Source organism: Lynx rufus, unplaced genomic scaffold, assembly GCF_022079265.1.
Source record: "Lynx rufus isolate CCGP_SWC_20201006 ecotype Redwood Valley unplaced genomic scaffold, mLynRuf1.p SCAF_15, whole genome shotgun sequence".
In the NCBI taxonomy this organism is placed as follows: Eukaryota; Metazoa; Chordata; class Mammalia; order Carnivora; family Felidae; genus Lynx; species Lynx rufus.
This window is the reverse complement of record NW_025814829.1, coordinates 20,488,465-20,501,927: the sequence shown is the minus strand read 5'-3', so window position 1 is coordinate 20,501,927 and position 13,463 is coordinate 20,488,465. Positions and strand designations below refer to the sequence as shown.

At 56.4% G+C, this 13,463-nt stretch overlaps 1 protein-coding gene across 6 annotated transcripts in view; it reads left to right on the top strand.

Annotated features, from left to right (window-relative positions):
- The window catches only part of NFASC (neurofascin), a 67,172-nt gene extending 54,195 nt beyond the window's left edge, over positions 1 to 12,977 (top strand). For 4 of the 6 annotated variants that reach the window (XM_047077248.1, XM_047077247.1, XM_047077246.1 and 1 more), the window contains 3 exons: positions 7,255 to 7,386; positions 9,426 to 9,495; positions 12,746 to 12,977. In XM_047077248.1, coding sequence (XP_046933204.1) covers positions 7,255 to 7,386; positions 9,426 to 9,495; positions 12,746 to 12,977 — 434 coding nt within the window. Of the gene's footprint in view, positions 1 to 581; positions 735 to 7,254; positions 7,387 to 9,425; positions 9,496 to 12,745 lie in introns of all 6 variants that reach the window. The other 2 variants (XM_047077244.1, XM_047077243.1) reach the window with 1 other exon arrangement.
- Positions 12,978 to 13,463: the final 486 nt, after the last annotated feature.

Below are 13,463 nucleotides of genomic sequence, written 5' to 3'. Positions count from 1 at the left end.
TCCGTGGTCGGAAGGGTTCACTTCCACCGGCTCTCATCCCTAGTTTGGCCCTTACTGTTTCAGCTTCCTATAACCACCGTTCGCCCTACACGCCGATAACAAGGGCGCTCCCTTCTCCTGAGGTGTGGATTCTCCACACAGCAAGAAATGAGCGGTGAAACCAGGAGTGAGAGCCAAGGACTGGAGTCCTGCCTCCCCTCCAGTTACCATGAGGGACGCTAACTGGCTCTCCGAGCCTCACCAGAAAGCTCCCACGCGGGAAGTTTGTCACCCCCGGGACAACAGAGCATTGACTGACATGCTCTGTAGGAGCAGGAAGTAGGTCATCACGTTTAGTGCCAAGGCTGTAGTGGGGGAAGAAGGCTTGAGAAAGAATAGTGCCGTTGGCTGAAGGGCCGTCACGTAGGAGAGTCAGCGTCGCGTGGAAGGGCTGGTGGCGCTGCCTGGTGACCTCCTAGTCTGCGCGATGGCCCAGCCCCATCCCCCACGCTTCTGCCTTTGACAGGTGACCAGGACCCTAAGCACTGCCTCCCCAGCTCCTCCTGCCTGGCCCTAGGCTGACTGAGGTTTCTGTTCCCCAGGCAACCATACGAAAAAAACTGTCCCTGTTAAGGCCCAGGCCCAGCCTATACAGCTGACAGACCTCTATCCCGGGATGACATACACGTTGCGCGTTTATTCCCGGGACAACGAGGGCATCAGCAGTACCGTCATCACCTTTATGACCAGTACAGGTGAGAGGGGATCTGGCCTGGCCGTCCCCTGCAAGCATGGGGCATTTCATTCCATCCTCAGCTTCCTGCTTGTCTCTTCTCCTTGGAAAGAAGACTCATCCCACCCATTCCCCACCTTGCATGGCGTGTCTCAGCTCTTAGTCGGTCCGCAGCTCCCAGAAAGCCAGGAGGAACCAGAGTGCATGCACAGCGGAAGTGGAGAGTGCCCTTCTGACCCTGTGGCGACGCGTGGGGAGTCAGAAGGAAACGAGGACAGAGGAGGCCGCCTGGCCCCCTGGCTGTGCCGGCAACACGAGGGCTTGGTGTGTGTGCGATCGTGGGCGCTGCGAGTGGGTCTGGGGGCTGCCGGAGTGCAGAGCAGCCTGCCCTGTGCGCGCAGGATGTGGAATTAAGGGATAGGACCACCCAAGGGTCTTGACCCAGAAATCTTCCCAGGATCGGCATGTGTGTCACTGCCCTGCCACTGTCATCTGTTTAAAAAAAAAAAAAAGTTCCAAAGTACGTGACACGAATTGTTCGGGGCTTTATCCTGGTTTAGTTTTTTTGTCCCCAGTTTGCCATAGCTTAAAAGTAGTTGACTTTCTGTCGTGCTGGGGAAGAGGAAGGAGCTCTCCAGGAGGAGGATAGTCCTGGCTCAAAAGGGACTTCGGCTGTCGCTAGAGAAGCAACCTCAGTGTGTCAAATGAACAGGCCACTAGGGGCTCAGTAAATGGTGTAAGGTCTGGGCGGGCAGGCAGTCTGGAGACTTGAGGCCACCTGCTCATCTGTTTGTGTGTATCTTCACGGTCAGCCGGGCAGGTGGCCTTGCTAAGCCCTGAGGCAAAGGGTGAGGGTGGGGGAAAGAACCAAAGAGAGAAAGGGACCAGGTCCTGGCCCCAGGATGTCCTAATCAGGTGCAGGTTAGGAGATATGAGCATGGCGGGGGTGGGGAGAAACACACAATGATTCATATGACCTTATGAATGTTGACTCCGTTATTCATTACTCTTCCTGTGGCCAGGCTGATCCTGGTAGCCTGCATCTTGAGATTCACCACCCAATTGTATAAATGTCTCACTCCACCCCTTCTAGCCTGGTCCCTCCTGGTCTGGACGTTCCAACCTCCTCCCCGTGCCTCCGGCCTATCCTGCCCACGTTCATGCTGTCAAGACTCAGGGAGTCTGAGTCCGGCTGCATGCTTGAGGCTAGCCCAGCCAACTCAGGCAGGATGTCTGAGCGAGGGGCCAGGCCAGCTTGGGAGCCGGGCAAGGGAACTGGACAGTTGACCAAGTAGAGCAGGTGGCTGGGCTCTGCCCGACCCAGTCGGGGTCTCAAGCTCTTGCTCATCGGCGCGTGCGTTTAATTTTGCTTCATTATCAACTTGAGTCCAGCACAGAGGCAGGAGGCACAGATAAGATTCGAGCCTGGAGCCGCCTCCTAGGCAAGGCTACGAAAGCCAGTGCAGTCTGCTTCTAGACTTCTCCCGGGACTAAGTCCTGGGGCTGAGAGTGAGGGCTGAAGAGAAAGAACCAGGGAGAAAAGGGCCAGTCCCCGCCCTCAGGGATGTCCCAGTCTGCCTCTAGGTATCAAACATGCGGTACGGGGAGAAAAAAAAAAAAGATGATGGATAATACACTTCTGAACATTGACTCAGTGTTCTTCTCTCTTTTCCTGTGGTTGGTCTGGAGAGACTGATCCTGATAGATTGCTTTCAGAGTGAGTTTTCCCAGACTCCTCCGGGTGCACGCCGGGGTGGGCGGGTTTGTGACCCGAGCTCTGAGTACATATTGTTCGCTTACCTCACTGGCTGGCTAGAAATTACTATGTGCAAACCACACAGGGAAAGGAAATATGTTCCTTTTCTCAAATTTGTGTGTGCCTGTGTGTGTCCGGATTCTTCGAAAACGCGCGCTGTGTATCCTGCGGGTGGAGTCCAAAGCCAACTTCACACGATTCCCTAGGTCCCAGGGTCTCATCAAAGCAAGAGTTTATGAGCATCTCTGGGTCCGACCACTGGTCATTTAGGTGACCACAGGCCATCACTTTAGTCCACAGACCCAGACACGCAGCAGTGGTTCAGGGGGGGAAATAGAAGGAAACCACGAGGAATGCTAACTGGTTCCCTGACCCTCACCAGAAAGATCCCACATGGAAAGTTAATCACCTCCTTGAAGCTTTTAAAGCCAAAGAGACCCAAGGGGCCACACGCACATAGCCCTGGACTCTAAGGGGCTCATGAGCTCTTCTGTCCTGGGGTCGGCTGGGGTCAGCAGGGTGGGGCGAGGTGGCAGCACCCAGGTGCTGACAGTGGGCCAGTGGGACAGACAGCAGACTGCCTCAGACCTCAGGAAAGTGGGAGGAGGGACATTAGGGGACCTCACTGTGGTCAGTTTCCTGCTGTGTTTGGAAGAAACCCGGGATGGGGCACGGTGGTGATACAGAGGCATCGGATGGTCCTTAAGTAAGAGCAGCTAAGCCTAAGTGCATTTGAAGGAAGTCTGCCCCTGTTCTATTTGCTCACCTCCCCCTGTTTGTGAGATGTAATTCTTCTGCGGACGTTGAGTGACTGGCTTTTGAGTCGTGAGAACTGCCTGTCTTGCAGACGAATGGCCCATTTCTGAGCAGTCTTGTAGGGTGTGGTGTGGAAGGCACACAAAATATGGCCTCTGGTCTAGAGTCAGAGGCACTTGGACCTGAGTTGGCCAGACGTTGTGGGCCGGATGAGCAGGTGCTGTTCAGGCTCCCTGTTCCAGCGGAAGGTGGTGAGTGTAAGCACACCCTGGTCTTTGAACGTTGTCATTACTGTGTCCATTAGGAATCTTGAAACATGTTGAACAGATCGATTAAGAATGGTGTCGGCGGCCAAATGTAATACCCTGAAACCTCCCTACAGTGCTTTCCGTCTCTCAGAGTCCACTCTGTCGGGTCACGTCCTCCGTGAGATCATCTGGTCCTAAATTGCTCTCGGTACTTGAGAAACTAAATCATTTTGGTGGGGTCCAGTTGAACCCACCTTACCTCAGATCCCACTTGGTTCGGGTTTGGGTTTGGGTTTGGGTTCTTTCTGAGATGTCGTTGGCACATAACGTCGTATTCGTTTCAGGCGTACAATATAATGATAGGATATATGAATATATTGCAAAATGACCTCCACAAAAAATTTAATTAACATCCAGCACTACTCATAGTTACAAAACCCACTTGGATTTGAACAGGCTTCTGTGTCCAAACCTCACAGAAAATTCTTTGCCCGTGTGGCCACTCTCCCTGGAATTGTGACCTTCTCTCCCAAGAGGCTCGTGGAGGTGGCTTGTTGGGGAGCAAACAGGTCACTGCACACCTACGAACCAAATGCTCTGCAAAGGACAGGCACCGCCATCCGGACTCGGGGTGTGGCGCATGGCCAAGCCAATTTCCCAGTGACCCCGGTCGGTATCCCAAGCTAACCATATTAAATTAGGGTTAAACTGATCATTCATAAGTGTTCACTGCCTACTTGTTATGTGACCAGCATCGTGCTAAGCCCTAGGGGGGCTCAAAGACTCCCCTGTTCTCAAGCCTCGAATAGTGTAGTTGGAAATCAGGACCCAGGAAACAGAGCAACTGAGTATTACATTTCGTGAAGTAGACAGGGGTGAATTCTGAGATTGCTGTAAGCCAGAGGAGTGGGAGATTCGGGAAGGTGGGGTGGAATGTGGAAAGGTAGAGATCAAGAAGGGCATGGGTGGGGGGGGGGAGGGGAAGAACCAAGTGCTCGGAAGGCCAGGCATGACAAAGGTGTCCCGGGAGCATGATACACGATGTGTCAAGCAGACAGGGCACCGGAGGAGATGTTGGGAGGATGTTAGATGGGAGCACTGGGCTTACAGCTGCAGAACTGGCTGGAGGGACAATGCGAGGTGAACAAAGGGATCGCCCGTTGGAAAGTGAGGACCGGAGGACAGGTGAGGGGAGGAGCCAAGGCTGTAGAGGTCGTTTGGGGAAAGACCCACTCCATGATAGCAGTTGAAGCACTGAGTAGAGAGGGGCTTGAGGTTTTCCCGTCGGGATCGGAGAAAGATGGTGACAGGAACTGGAGACCGTGCAAAGTGAAGGAGTTCACCTGTAAAAGGACAGTGCCTGCGCTAGAGCTGAAAAGACTGGCGGCTGCCTCTAGGGTTTTTCTTTTAAGATGCTGGAAGCTTCGCTGTATTCAAGAGCAGAGGGGAGGAGGCAGCAAAGAGGAAGATGCTGGAGGGCTTGACGTCCTTCTAGGACTGAGGCACCCAGGAAGGGAGAGCTGCCACCAGTGCCATGGAGGAAGGGACAGCTGTGGAGACTCTGAGGTTTCGGTGGTCACCCGAGTGGAAGGGGGGAAGCCGCCCACCCAGGGAGAGGGTAGCGTGGGGCAGCGCGAGAGGGAGGAGCAGTGTGGGAGGATGGTGAGAGGGGGATGGAGAGATGGGCGGGCAGCAGCAAAGGCCCAGTCGAGGAACACGTAGCTTACGAGCTCTTTGCCTTGAGCAAATCACGTAAAATCTCTGTGCCTTAGTTTTCTCATCGGTAAAATAGAGCTAATAAAGCCTACCCGATGGGATTGTGAGGATCGAATTAGATGCTGGGTGGAGACGTACTCAGAGCTGTGACTAGCCCACAGGAGGTGCTTCCGAGTGTGCACTGTGATAGTGGGACCGTATCCGGTGGGAACAGGTGCTGTGAGAGAGAGAAACCGGAGTGGCTATTTGGGGGAGGGGGCTTTGGCTTTAGCTGTGAAGGTCTGGGAAGGCCTTTCTAAGAGGAGGTGACATTTGCCGAGGCGGCCATCTGAAGAAAGAGCGGCAGATGCCAAGGCCCTGAGGTAGGGACGTGAGTGGCCAGTGTGGCTAGAGGAGTGAGGGTAGAAGACCAGACTGGAGAAATGTCCGGGGCCAGCTCGGGTGGGGCCTGCGAGGACAGGACAGAAATCTAGCTTTTCACCCAGTAACAATGGGAAGCATTGGAAGGTTGAAGCAAGGAAGTGGTTTGCTCCTCCGAGGGGCTTGGGGAGGATCTCTCTAGCACCTTTCATGGAACAGCCTGCAGGGGTAGGGGTGGGAGGGATGGGCCATCCCCGCACAACATACACAGATCGGGTAATCACACCAGCGCAGCCAGAGCACAGAGAGCACGAAAGCACTCATTTGTCAGTCTCCCTCACTTGTCCACCCTCTTCTTGGTGCATTCCCTTGCCCAGGCACAGAGAAGGCTCTAAAGACAGTTTCTGTGCCCAGGAAGAGCAAAGGGTAGAATCGCACCCAGACCCCTCCCCCACAAAAAAGCATGTGATGGAGACCCTGGAGCATGAGGGCTCCTGGTCACCCCTCTGTTCCTCGTGCTCGTCCCCAGGAGGAGGTCCCGTGCCTTGGCCCGGGGCTCCATGGGCTCTCTGAGACCCTGCTGTCACCTGGCTCTGTGAGACGCCCCTCGGCTCACCAGGCTGGTCCCGGGGCTACTTTGAGTTGGCTCAGTTGCTTGGATCCTGCCGCTCCTCCCAAGTCTCGGTTTCCATGGCAGGCTGGGAGCCCCTGCTGTTCTCTAATCCACAGAAAGGAGTAGGATGAGTGGGTTTTGCCCACGCCACACCCCTTCCCAAACCCTCATGCCAACCGTTGGGTCATCCAGAATACCTGCAGAGGACACCTGAGCTGCTGTCCTCTTGGCCCACCCAAGTGCCCCTTGGATTGTGAAGGGGTCAGCCCACACGGGGACATGTCTTCACGAGCACTGGGAAGGGACAGAGAGGGACTCATTGTCATGGGGATTGGTGGCGGGGGCGGGGGGGACCTCCACGCGTTGGAAATGGCTTGCAAGTGGCTGGACGCTGAAGGCACGGCCCCGGCCCCCGCCGTGCCGCCAGCCCATCCGGGTACCCGCACGGGGACTGTCTCTGCTGTCAGGGAGCGCCCGATCCAGTTGGGGGAGCGTGAGAAGGCACAGGGCATCCTGGAGCCACACCCTGCCCAGACCCACTGCCCAGAAGTCCGGTTGGCTTTGGGGCCAGGTTGGTGGGAAAGGTTGCCGTTCTGTGCCTGTGCAGGCCTGCGAAGGTGTTCTTCTGACAGGCTTTTGCCATGTTAACCATGGCCCCCGTTCCCTGGTGGGTAGCAGAGTCCCGTTTCCTCACCCCAAGCTCGTCCGCGGGGAATCGTACCTCCGGGGCCGATCCCGGCCTTCCCTCAGTCCCCACCGGGCTGTGACCAGCCGTCTGGGTTGCGAGAACGCCATGCCCCGTCCTTAGGACACTTTCCCTTCCTGAAGGACCTGTTCAGCCTTCTGCTGCTTATTCTGCTCCCTCTACCCCTTTCCTGTGCCTCTTTTCTGACCTTCTGACCTTGGCTCTTTAATTATTTTCTCTTTGTCCCTGTTGTGGGGTAGTTTGGGCCAGAGGGCTGCTAGGTGGTAGCATAAGGCTCCAGGAGGAACATCGACGTGAAATAGCCGTTCTTCCCTCACCTTCCCCTCCTCACCTTCTCCCGTGGGAAGTCATTCACGTGTTTGCTTCCGGCCCTCCCTCCCCCACCAGCTTACACCAACAACCAGGCAGACATCGCCACCCAGGGCTGGTTCATCGGGCTCATGTGCGCCATCGCCCTCCTGGTACTGATCCTGCTCATTGTCTGTTTCATCAAGAGGAGTCGAGGTGGCAAGTACCCAGGTAAGATGTAACAGGCGAGTGGGCTTGGTGGGGTGGGGCCGGCAGGCTTTCCTGGGAGCCGCCAGGTCCGGGGGGGGGGGGGGTTCTGTTCTCCCCGTGAGCCCAACCCCTGCCGAGCTTGGACGGACAGTCCTCCTGCCTGGTCTGTGCATCTGAGAGGTGCCGGAGAGCACTTGAGTTAATTAAGCTCGCCCAAGGTGGGCGGACGGCATGGTCCAGGCAGCTCCAAAGAGGGGCTAGAAGGAACGCTGGCTCCTATTAAGAATGACCTTCCCTCCCCTTGGCACACCATCCATCTGCTTAGCAAATTGACTTGTTTCAACCTGAATCCCATTAGGATCCTGTGTCCCAAGGAAGGAGGAAGGAAGAAAGGTATTTTCTCTGTGAGAGAGAGAATGGAGAGGGGAGGGTCTGGAGGGAAGAAGCACACCCTTGAGGCTCTCGGTCACTGGGCTGTAATGACAGATACCCCAACAGAGGCTCAGGAGCTCCTGCGTGAAGGGCAGGCAGAGGCTGAGGGGTGGCTTGTGTGATACAGACTCCCTCGGTCCTGAAGGAGCTTTGGACTGCCCAGAGAGTCCCAAAGCGCCATTTCTCTTCTGGGGGCCTCAAGAACCACCAGCCCAGACAAACCAAGGTCAAGGACAAGGACCTCTGGCATTCTTGCTTCTGGAAATATTGATTGTTTTTCAAACAGGGGCAAGAAAGCCATCTGTCTGTGAGGGGGTGGGTAGGATGACAGGAGACAGGATAATGGATGACCCAGAGAGTGAAAATCCTGCTGGTCTGCAAAATGAAATTACTCCCTGCCCCCTAAAGCACAGCCCGTGCTCCCCAAATGCCTGCCTCTCCCGGCCTCTAAACAAGTCCTCCTCCGGGGGCCCCCTAAAACTCAACTCAGAGAGAAGATTCTTTTATTTCCTTCCCCTGCCCACATTCCCTCAGACCCCAGGATTCTAAAGAATCTCCTTGAAGTGAGGCACATGTCTGTGAGGAAGGGCAGGAAATTCCAATTCTTCATTGGCAAATGACGTTTTCTTTCACTTGGTTGTGCTGTGTTGGGATTGTTTTTCTTCTATAAGAGAGAAAGCTCTAGAGTCAGGGAGTAGAACGGCCTTACTGAGCTCACCCCCAACCCCCCACTCATCAGATAAACTCTGAGCCTTCCTTTGCCCGTGTAGAAAGTGTTCCATTCCAGAAAGCTCTCAAGGCTTACTGCCTTCCCTCCAGATACAGGGTAGGGCCCTGGTCCAGTAGAAAGATGAGTGAACCATGAGGCCTGGGCTCTAGCTTTCACTCTAGACTTTATTCAGTTACTAATTAGTTACATGACATGTTCTTCATTTTCCAAGGGCTCAGTTTCCCTCTCCTTAAATGGGGCGATTCTCCTGCCCTGTACCTCAAGAAGGATACATAAAGAGCCATCCGCGTGTCCATTGTGTGCCAGGCTCTGTGCTGAGTGCCCAGGACACCAGAAGAAAGATGATCTGTCCCTCAACACACTGCATTGGGCACAGAAGGAATGTCACAGCATGAAACAGGGCCTTGGAGGGGTGTGTACAAAATCACACAGGTATAGGGACAGGGAGTCGCACAAACAAGTGAGGTCACAGATGTGAAAGCATTTTCCATTCTGAAGGTGCGTACGGAGCGTAGGGCCCTCTGCCCTCTGCCCAGAGCACTCTGCTAGGGGCTTTTAAGAGACAGACGCAAATTATGATAAGAGAGGGCAGACCAAGAGAGGGTCGCATCCATTGGGTGTTTGTGGCCAACCTCACGGAGAGGTGGTGGGGAGTCAGGTGGGAGGACATTTCAGCTGCCAGTGGAGATGTGCAGAAACCGCAGCCATGAGGAAGCAGTGGCGCCATGAACTTGACACCTGGTGAAACCAGGGAAGGACGAGGGAGGCATTGATGGCGCCTCGTTGAGAGGGAGAGTGTTGCTGAGCCCAGAGGTGGTGCCTTGACGGTGCAGTCAGGGTCCCAAGGAGCAGAGGCATAATCGTCGTGTCTGTGTCTTTGCTTCTCTTACCGACCAAGTGCGAGAAAAGAAGGATGTTCCCCTTGGCCCTGAAGACCCCAAGGAAGAGGATGGCTCCTTCGACTACAGGTGCGTGATCTGTTTGACTCCTGGTCACCCCCGCGTCGGGTAGGCGGCTGTCCTCACTGCCCCCTTGTCATCCATTGGTCTGTCACTTCTGCCTCTCGGACGGCCTCTGCTTGTCCTGATTGCGCCGGACACGGCTGCCTCCTTGAAGGCAAGACCGACGCTGATTTGAGGAACAGCATTTCATTCATTCAGCTGCACAACTCAGATTTTTTCGAGCTCCTTATTTGTATGTTTTCACCTTTTTACTGCGAGAGCACATGCTGAGAACCCCCTTGCTACGAAACGAGCTGTTGGCTTTCTCTCTGCCCACACCCCCACCCTGACCCTGTAGACAACCGCCCGGGGAATGGACGTTGTCTTGAGAGCTCAACTCCGTGAGAAATGAGGGGTAGTGTTAGATGTGGTGGGTGGGGAGGTTCTAGACCTTTTCCTCATGAACTTGAATGATATCTCTGGGCTCTAGCCCAGAACAGGCCTTGGAGAGGCCTCTGGCCAGTGCCCGTCTCAAATCAGAGGACTGAGGCCCAGGCAGGGAAGTGACCTGCCCAGGACGCCCACCCACATCTGCCACCCAGTGAGCTGGTGGCACAGCTGGAGAAGCCAGGGGCCCGACTTCCAGTTACTGCTAGTGGGCAACATCACAACCCCCATCAGACCTGGATGGGCCTTCATATCGGGCGTAACAAAGTTGTAATCTCCCTTTTGATGGCAAATGTATGTTGAGTTAAGGAAAGATGCTGGGCGGGTCCTGGAGTCTCATTCCCAGACCAAGGTGGGCGGAAGGAAATGCTCTGATCGGAGCCCTGCTTCCCCACCCCCACCCTGTTACTCCCTGGGGTGACATCACCCCGCCTTCCCCTGACCTCTCCTTATCCTATCCTCGGCCTCCGCCACTGTGCTCAGCAGTAGCCGGACAGGCAGAGTCAGCTCAACGGGTGGCAAAGACACTGCCCACCCAGGAGTCCATCTGGACGCTTACGAACGTCCATCCATCCAGTCCCGACATCTCCAAGAGCCTCTTAAGAGGGCAAACACCAGAGGCCCCTCCCCTGACTGTCCTCAGCACCCCTGCTGGGGCCCATCTTCCCCAGGGGCTGAGAGCTATTCCCTGGCCATCAGTTCTGAAGGACATGGAACTTCCCTCCCCCAGACCCTCAGCGCAGCCATAGAAGAGGGGTGAGGCCCTCCTCGTATTCAGGGCCAGGCAACCCGTGCTATGAGAAGCTGCTTCCTCAGGCGCCTCTCCTCCCCCAGACACCAAAGCTGTTGGGCAAGAACACCTGCCTTCTCCCCACCCGCTCCCCCGGCCCACCCACACTGAGGCTGGATATACACACACAGATGCATCCACGGGCCCACACACCACGCACACACGCGCCTCGGTTTGGGCTCAGCAGTGAAGCCCCTCTCTGGTGGGTCTGCTTCTCTCCGCCTTGTGTGCCCACCTGTTTCTCCAGGGTCTCGGGGAAGATGGGCGGACAGGTGTCTAGGGCCCGCCTCCCCCCCGTCATCCTGGTTCCTCTCGAGCTTCCCGTAGAAGAGGTCTTTCTTCCCAGCTTGAGATCCTCATTCTCCACAAGAATCTGACACACCGAGGACCCCTCCCTCTGCCTCCCACCCGAGCTGGGCCATTGGCCGCATTTGGCTTAGGTCCCTGGAATCCCCTAGAAGCACATAGACACAATCCCCACGCGCCTGGGAAGGAGCACATGTGAAAAAGGTCTGTGGATGGGGCAAGAACCCGGTAATTAGAAGCTGCTCATTTCAAAATGTGAGCCCCACTCCCCATCGAGACTCAGGTTAGCCCTAGAGACCTGCCTGCCTCACTAGGCCTGCCTCTCCCGTAGCGCTGCCATCGGAGAACGCAGGCGGAGTTAATGGGGCACAAGAGGGAGCGGGCTAATAGCTTTCCATCTACTAACACCCAGTTCAGGCTCTGGCTCCGGACCCTCCCCTGACAGCTGTCCCTGCCCAGCACTGCTGTTAGAAGCCAACACGCAGTGCCGACTATAATGGCAACTCAGCCGGTTGTTTCCACACACGTCCAGAAAGGGCTAAGCGTGGCCCGGGGGCCAAGGAGGGGACGTTGTGTGTCTGCCCATACCGCCTGGCACCGCTGTGGTCCCGCCTGCCGGGACCCGGATTCCCGCTGGTGGCCCGGCTGCCTCCTGCGGGGGGGCCGTCTCCCCTCTGAAGTGCAGCCAGCAGCACCTGGACCCCCTCCGAGCCAAAAGGGCAGAGAGTTTTGCAGCCAAGGGAGGGGATGTGGCGCTTGAGCAGACACTGGCTGCTGGGGGTGTCTCACTTCCGGGGGGGCGGGGCACAGCAGGCATCCCAGCAGGTAGAGATGCCACTTTAGCCCCCAGCCTGCCAGCTCCCCTTGCCCAGGAGGGGCTGAGGGGCAGGACCCGGGGGCCTCCAAGGAGGCTGGGCAGGACCCCCTGAGACTCGCCGGGCTTTGTCTCAAGTTGCTGGCGACACACGCTCGTGTGCGTGCCCCTCCCCGCGTTGCACCCTCTTTCGCTTGCCCCCAGGCAAGAGCACCTGCTTGCTGGTAAACCAGAGAGCCGACAGAAACCACACCAAGACGAGAAGGGCAGAGGCAGGGAGAGGTTTGTTTCTCAGTGGCCCCGGCCCATTGCTTTCTTGTCAAGGACAGAGCCTTTCTAGACAGAGCCACACAGATCACAGAGAGTCAAAGCTAGTTCAGCCCCTCTTGATGGAAAGGCTTTCCCAAGACCACAGAGCCACGCAGTGACGCACATGCGACTGGGGCCCCAGCTCCTTGACCCTTCTGGCCCTGCCTGGTCTGACTCTCCTCGCTCTGGGGTGGCTGTCCTCTGCCCACTCCTACCCCAGAGAGTAGCGCAGCCTCCTGAAGAGACCAGGAGTCCAGAAGTGTGGGCTCCATAAAAAATTAAAATCATAATCCCCGGCAAAAAAAAAAAAAAAAAAAAGAAAGAAAGAGAAAGAAAGAAAAGAAGTGTGGGCTCCAGGCCCAGCTCTGCACCAACTTGTCGCCTCAGCTTGGGGAAGACGCCTGTCCTCTCCAGGCCTCGGGCTCCCTTCTGTCAACCAGCCAGGCAGGGGAGGGCCGGGGGGAGTTGACTGATGACCTCTGAGGTCCTACCCTCCCTGAGCTGTGTAGTACATAGGCTTGGCAAGAGGCCAGCGGCCCTGTTCCGCCCCGCGTGGGTTTAAGCCGCACTGGGCTGGGCCAGGCCCTGATTCTCTGTCTCTCTCTGGCCAGTGACGAGGACAACAAGCCCCTGCAGGGCAGCCAGACGTCCCTGGACGGCACCATCAAGCAACAGGAGAGTGACGACAGCCTGGTGGACTATGGCGAGGGTGGCGAGGGGCAGTTCAATGAGGACGGCTCCTTCATCGGCCAGTACACGGTCAAAAAGGACAAGGAGGAGACAGAGGGCAATGAAAGTTCGGAGGCCACGTCACCTGTCAACGCCATCTATTCTCTGGCCTGATGGAGCCCCTCCGCCCAGGGCACAGCCACTACTTTGCAAGTGGGAGGAGGGGAGAGGGGGAGATGAAGCCACTACAGACCGACCACACAGCCACCACCACCTTCAGGGACAAGGGTACCACGTGGGGGTCTGCCAAGCTGTGAGGACCAGTGACCACCCAGCCAACCACAAGCCCCCTCCCGCTGACCCCCCCTGCACCCCTGAGGTGCCACCATGTGGGAGAGCTAGAGTCCTGGCTAAGCTCAGCTGGAGGGACCCCAGTCCTTTGCTCAGCTTCACAGCCACCTTGAGCCTTCCACCCCCACTGCCCGCCCTTGACCTTGGCATACACACTCACCAGTTTCTGTTGGTTACGGCCCTTTGCGTTGTCTTTGTTTTTGCTTTGTGCATCTTCCCCGCCTCCCCCCCCAGACCCAGCGTCTCCATTTTCTTTTCCTGGTGAACAAATGTCCCTGGATGAGGAAAGAATGAGTGGATTCTCCCCCA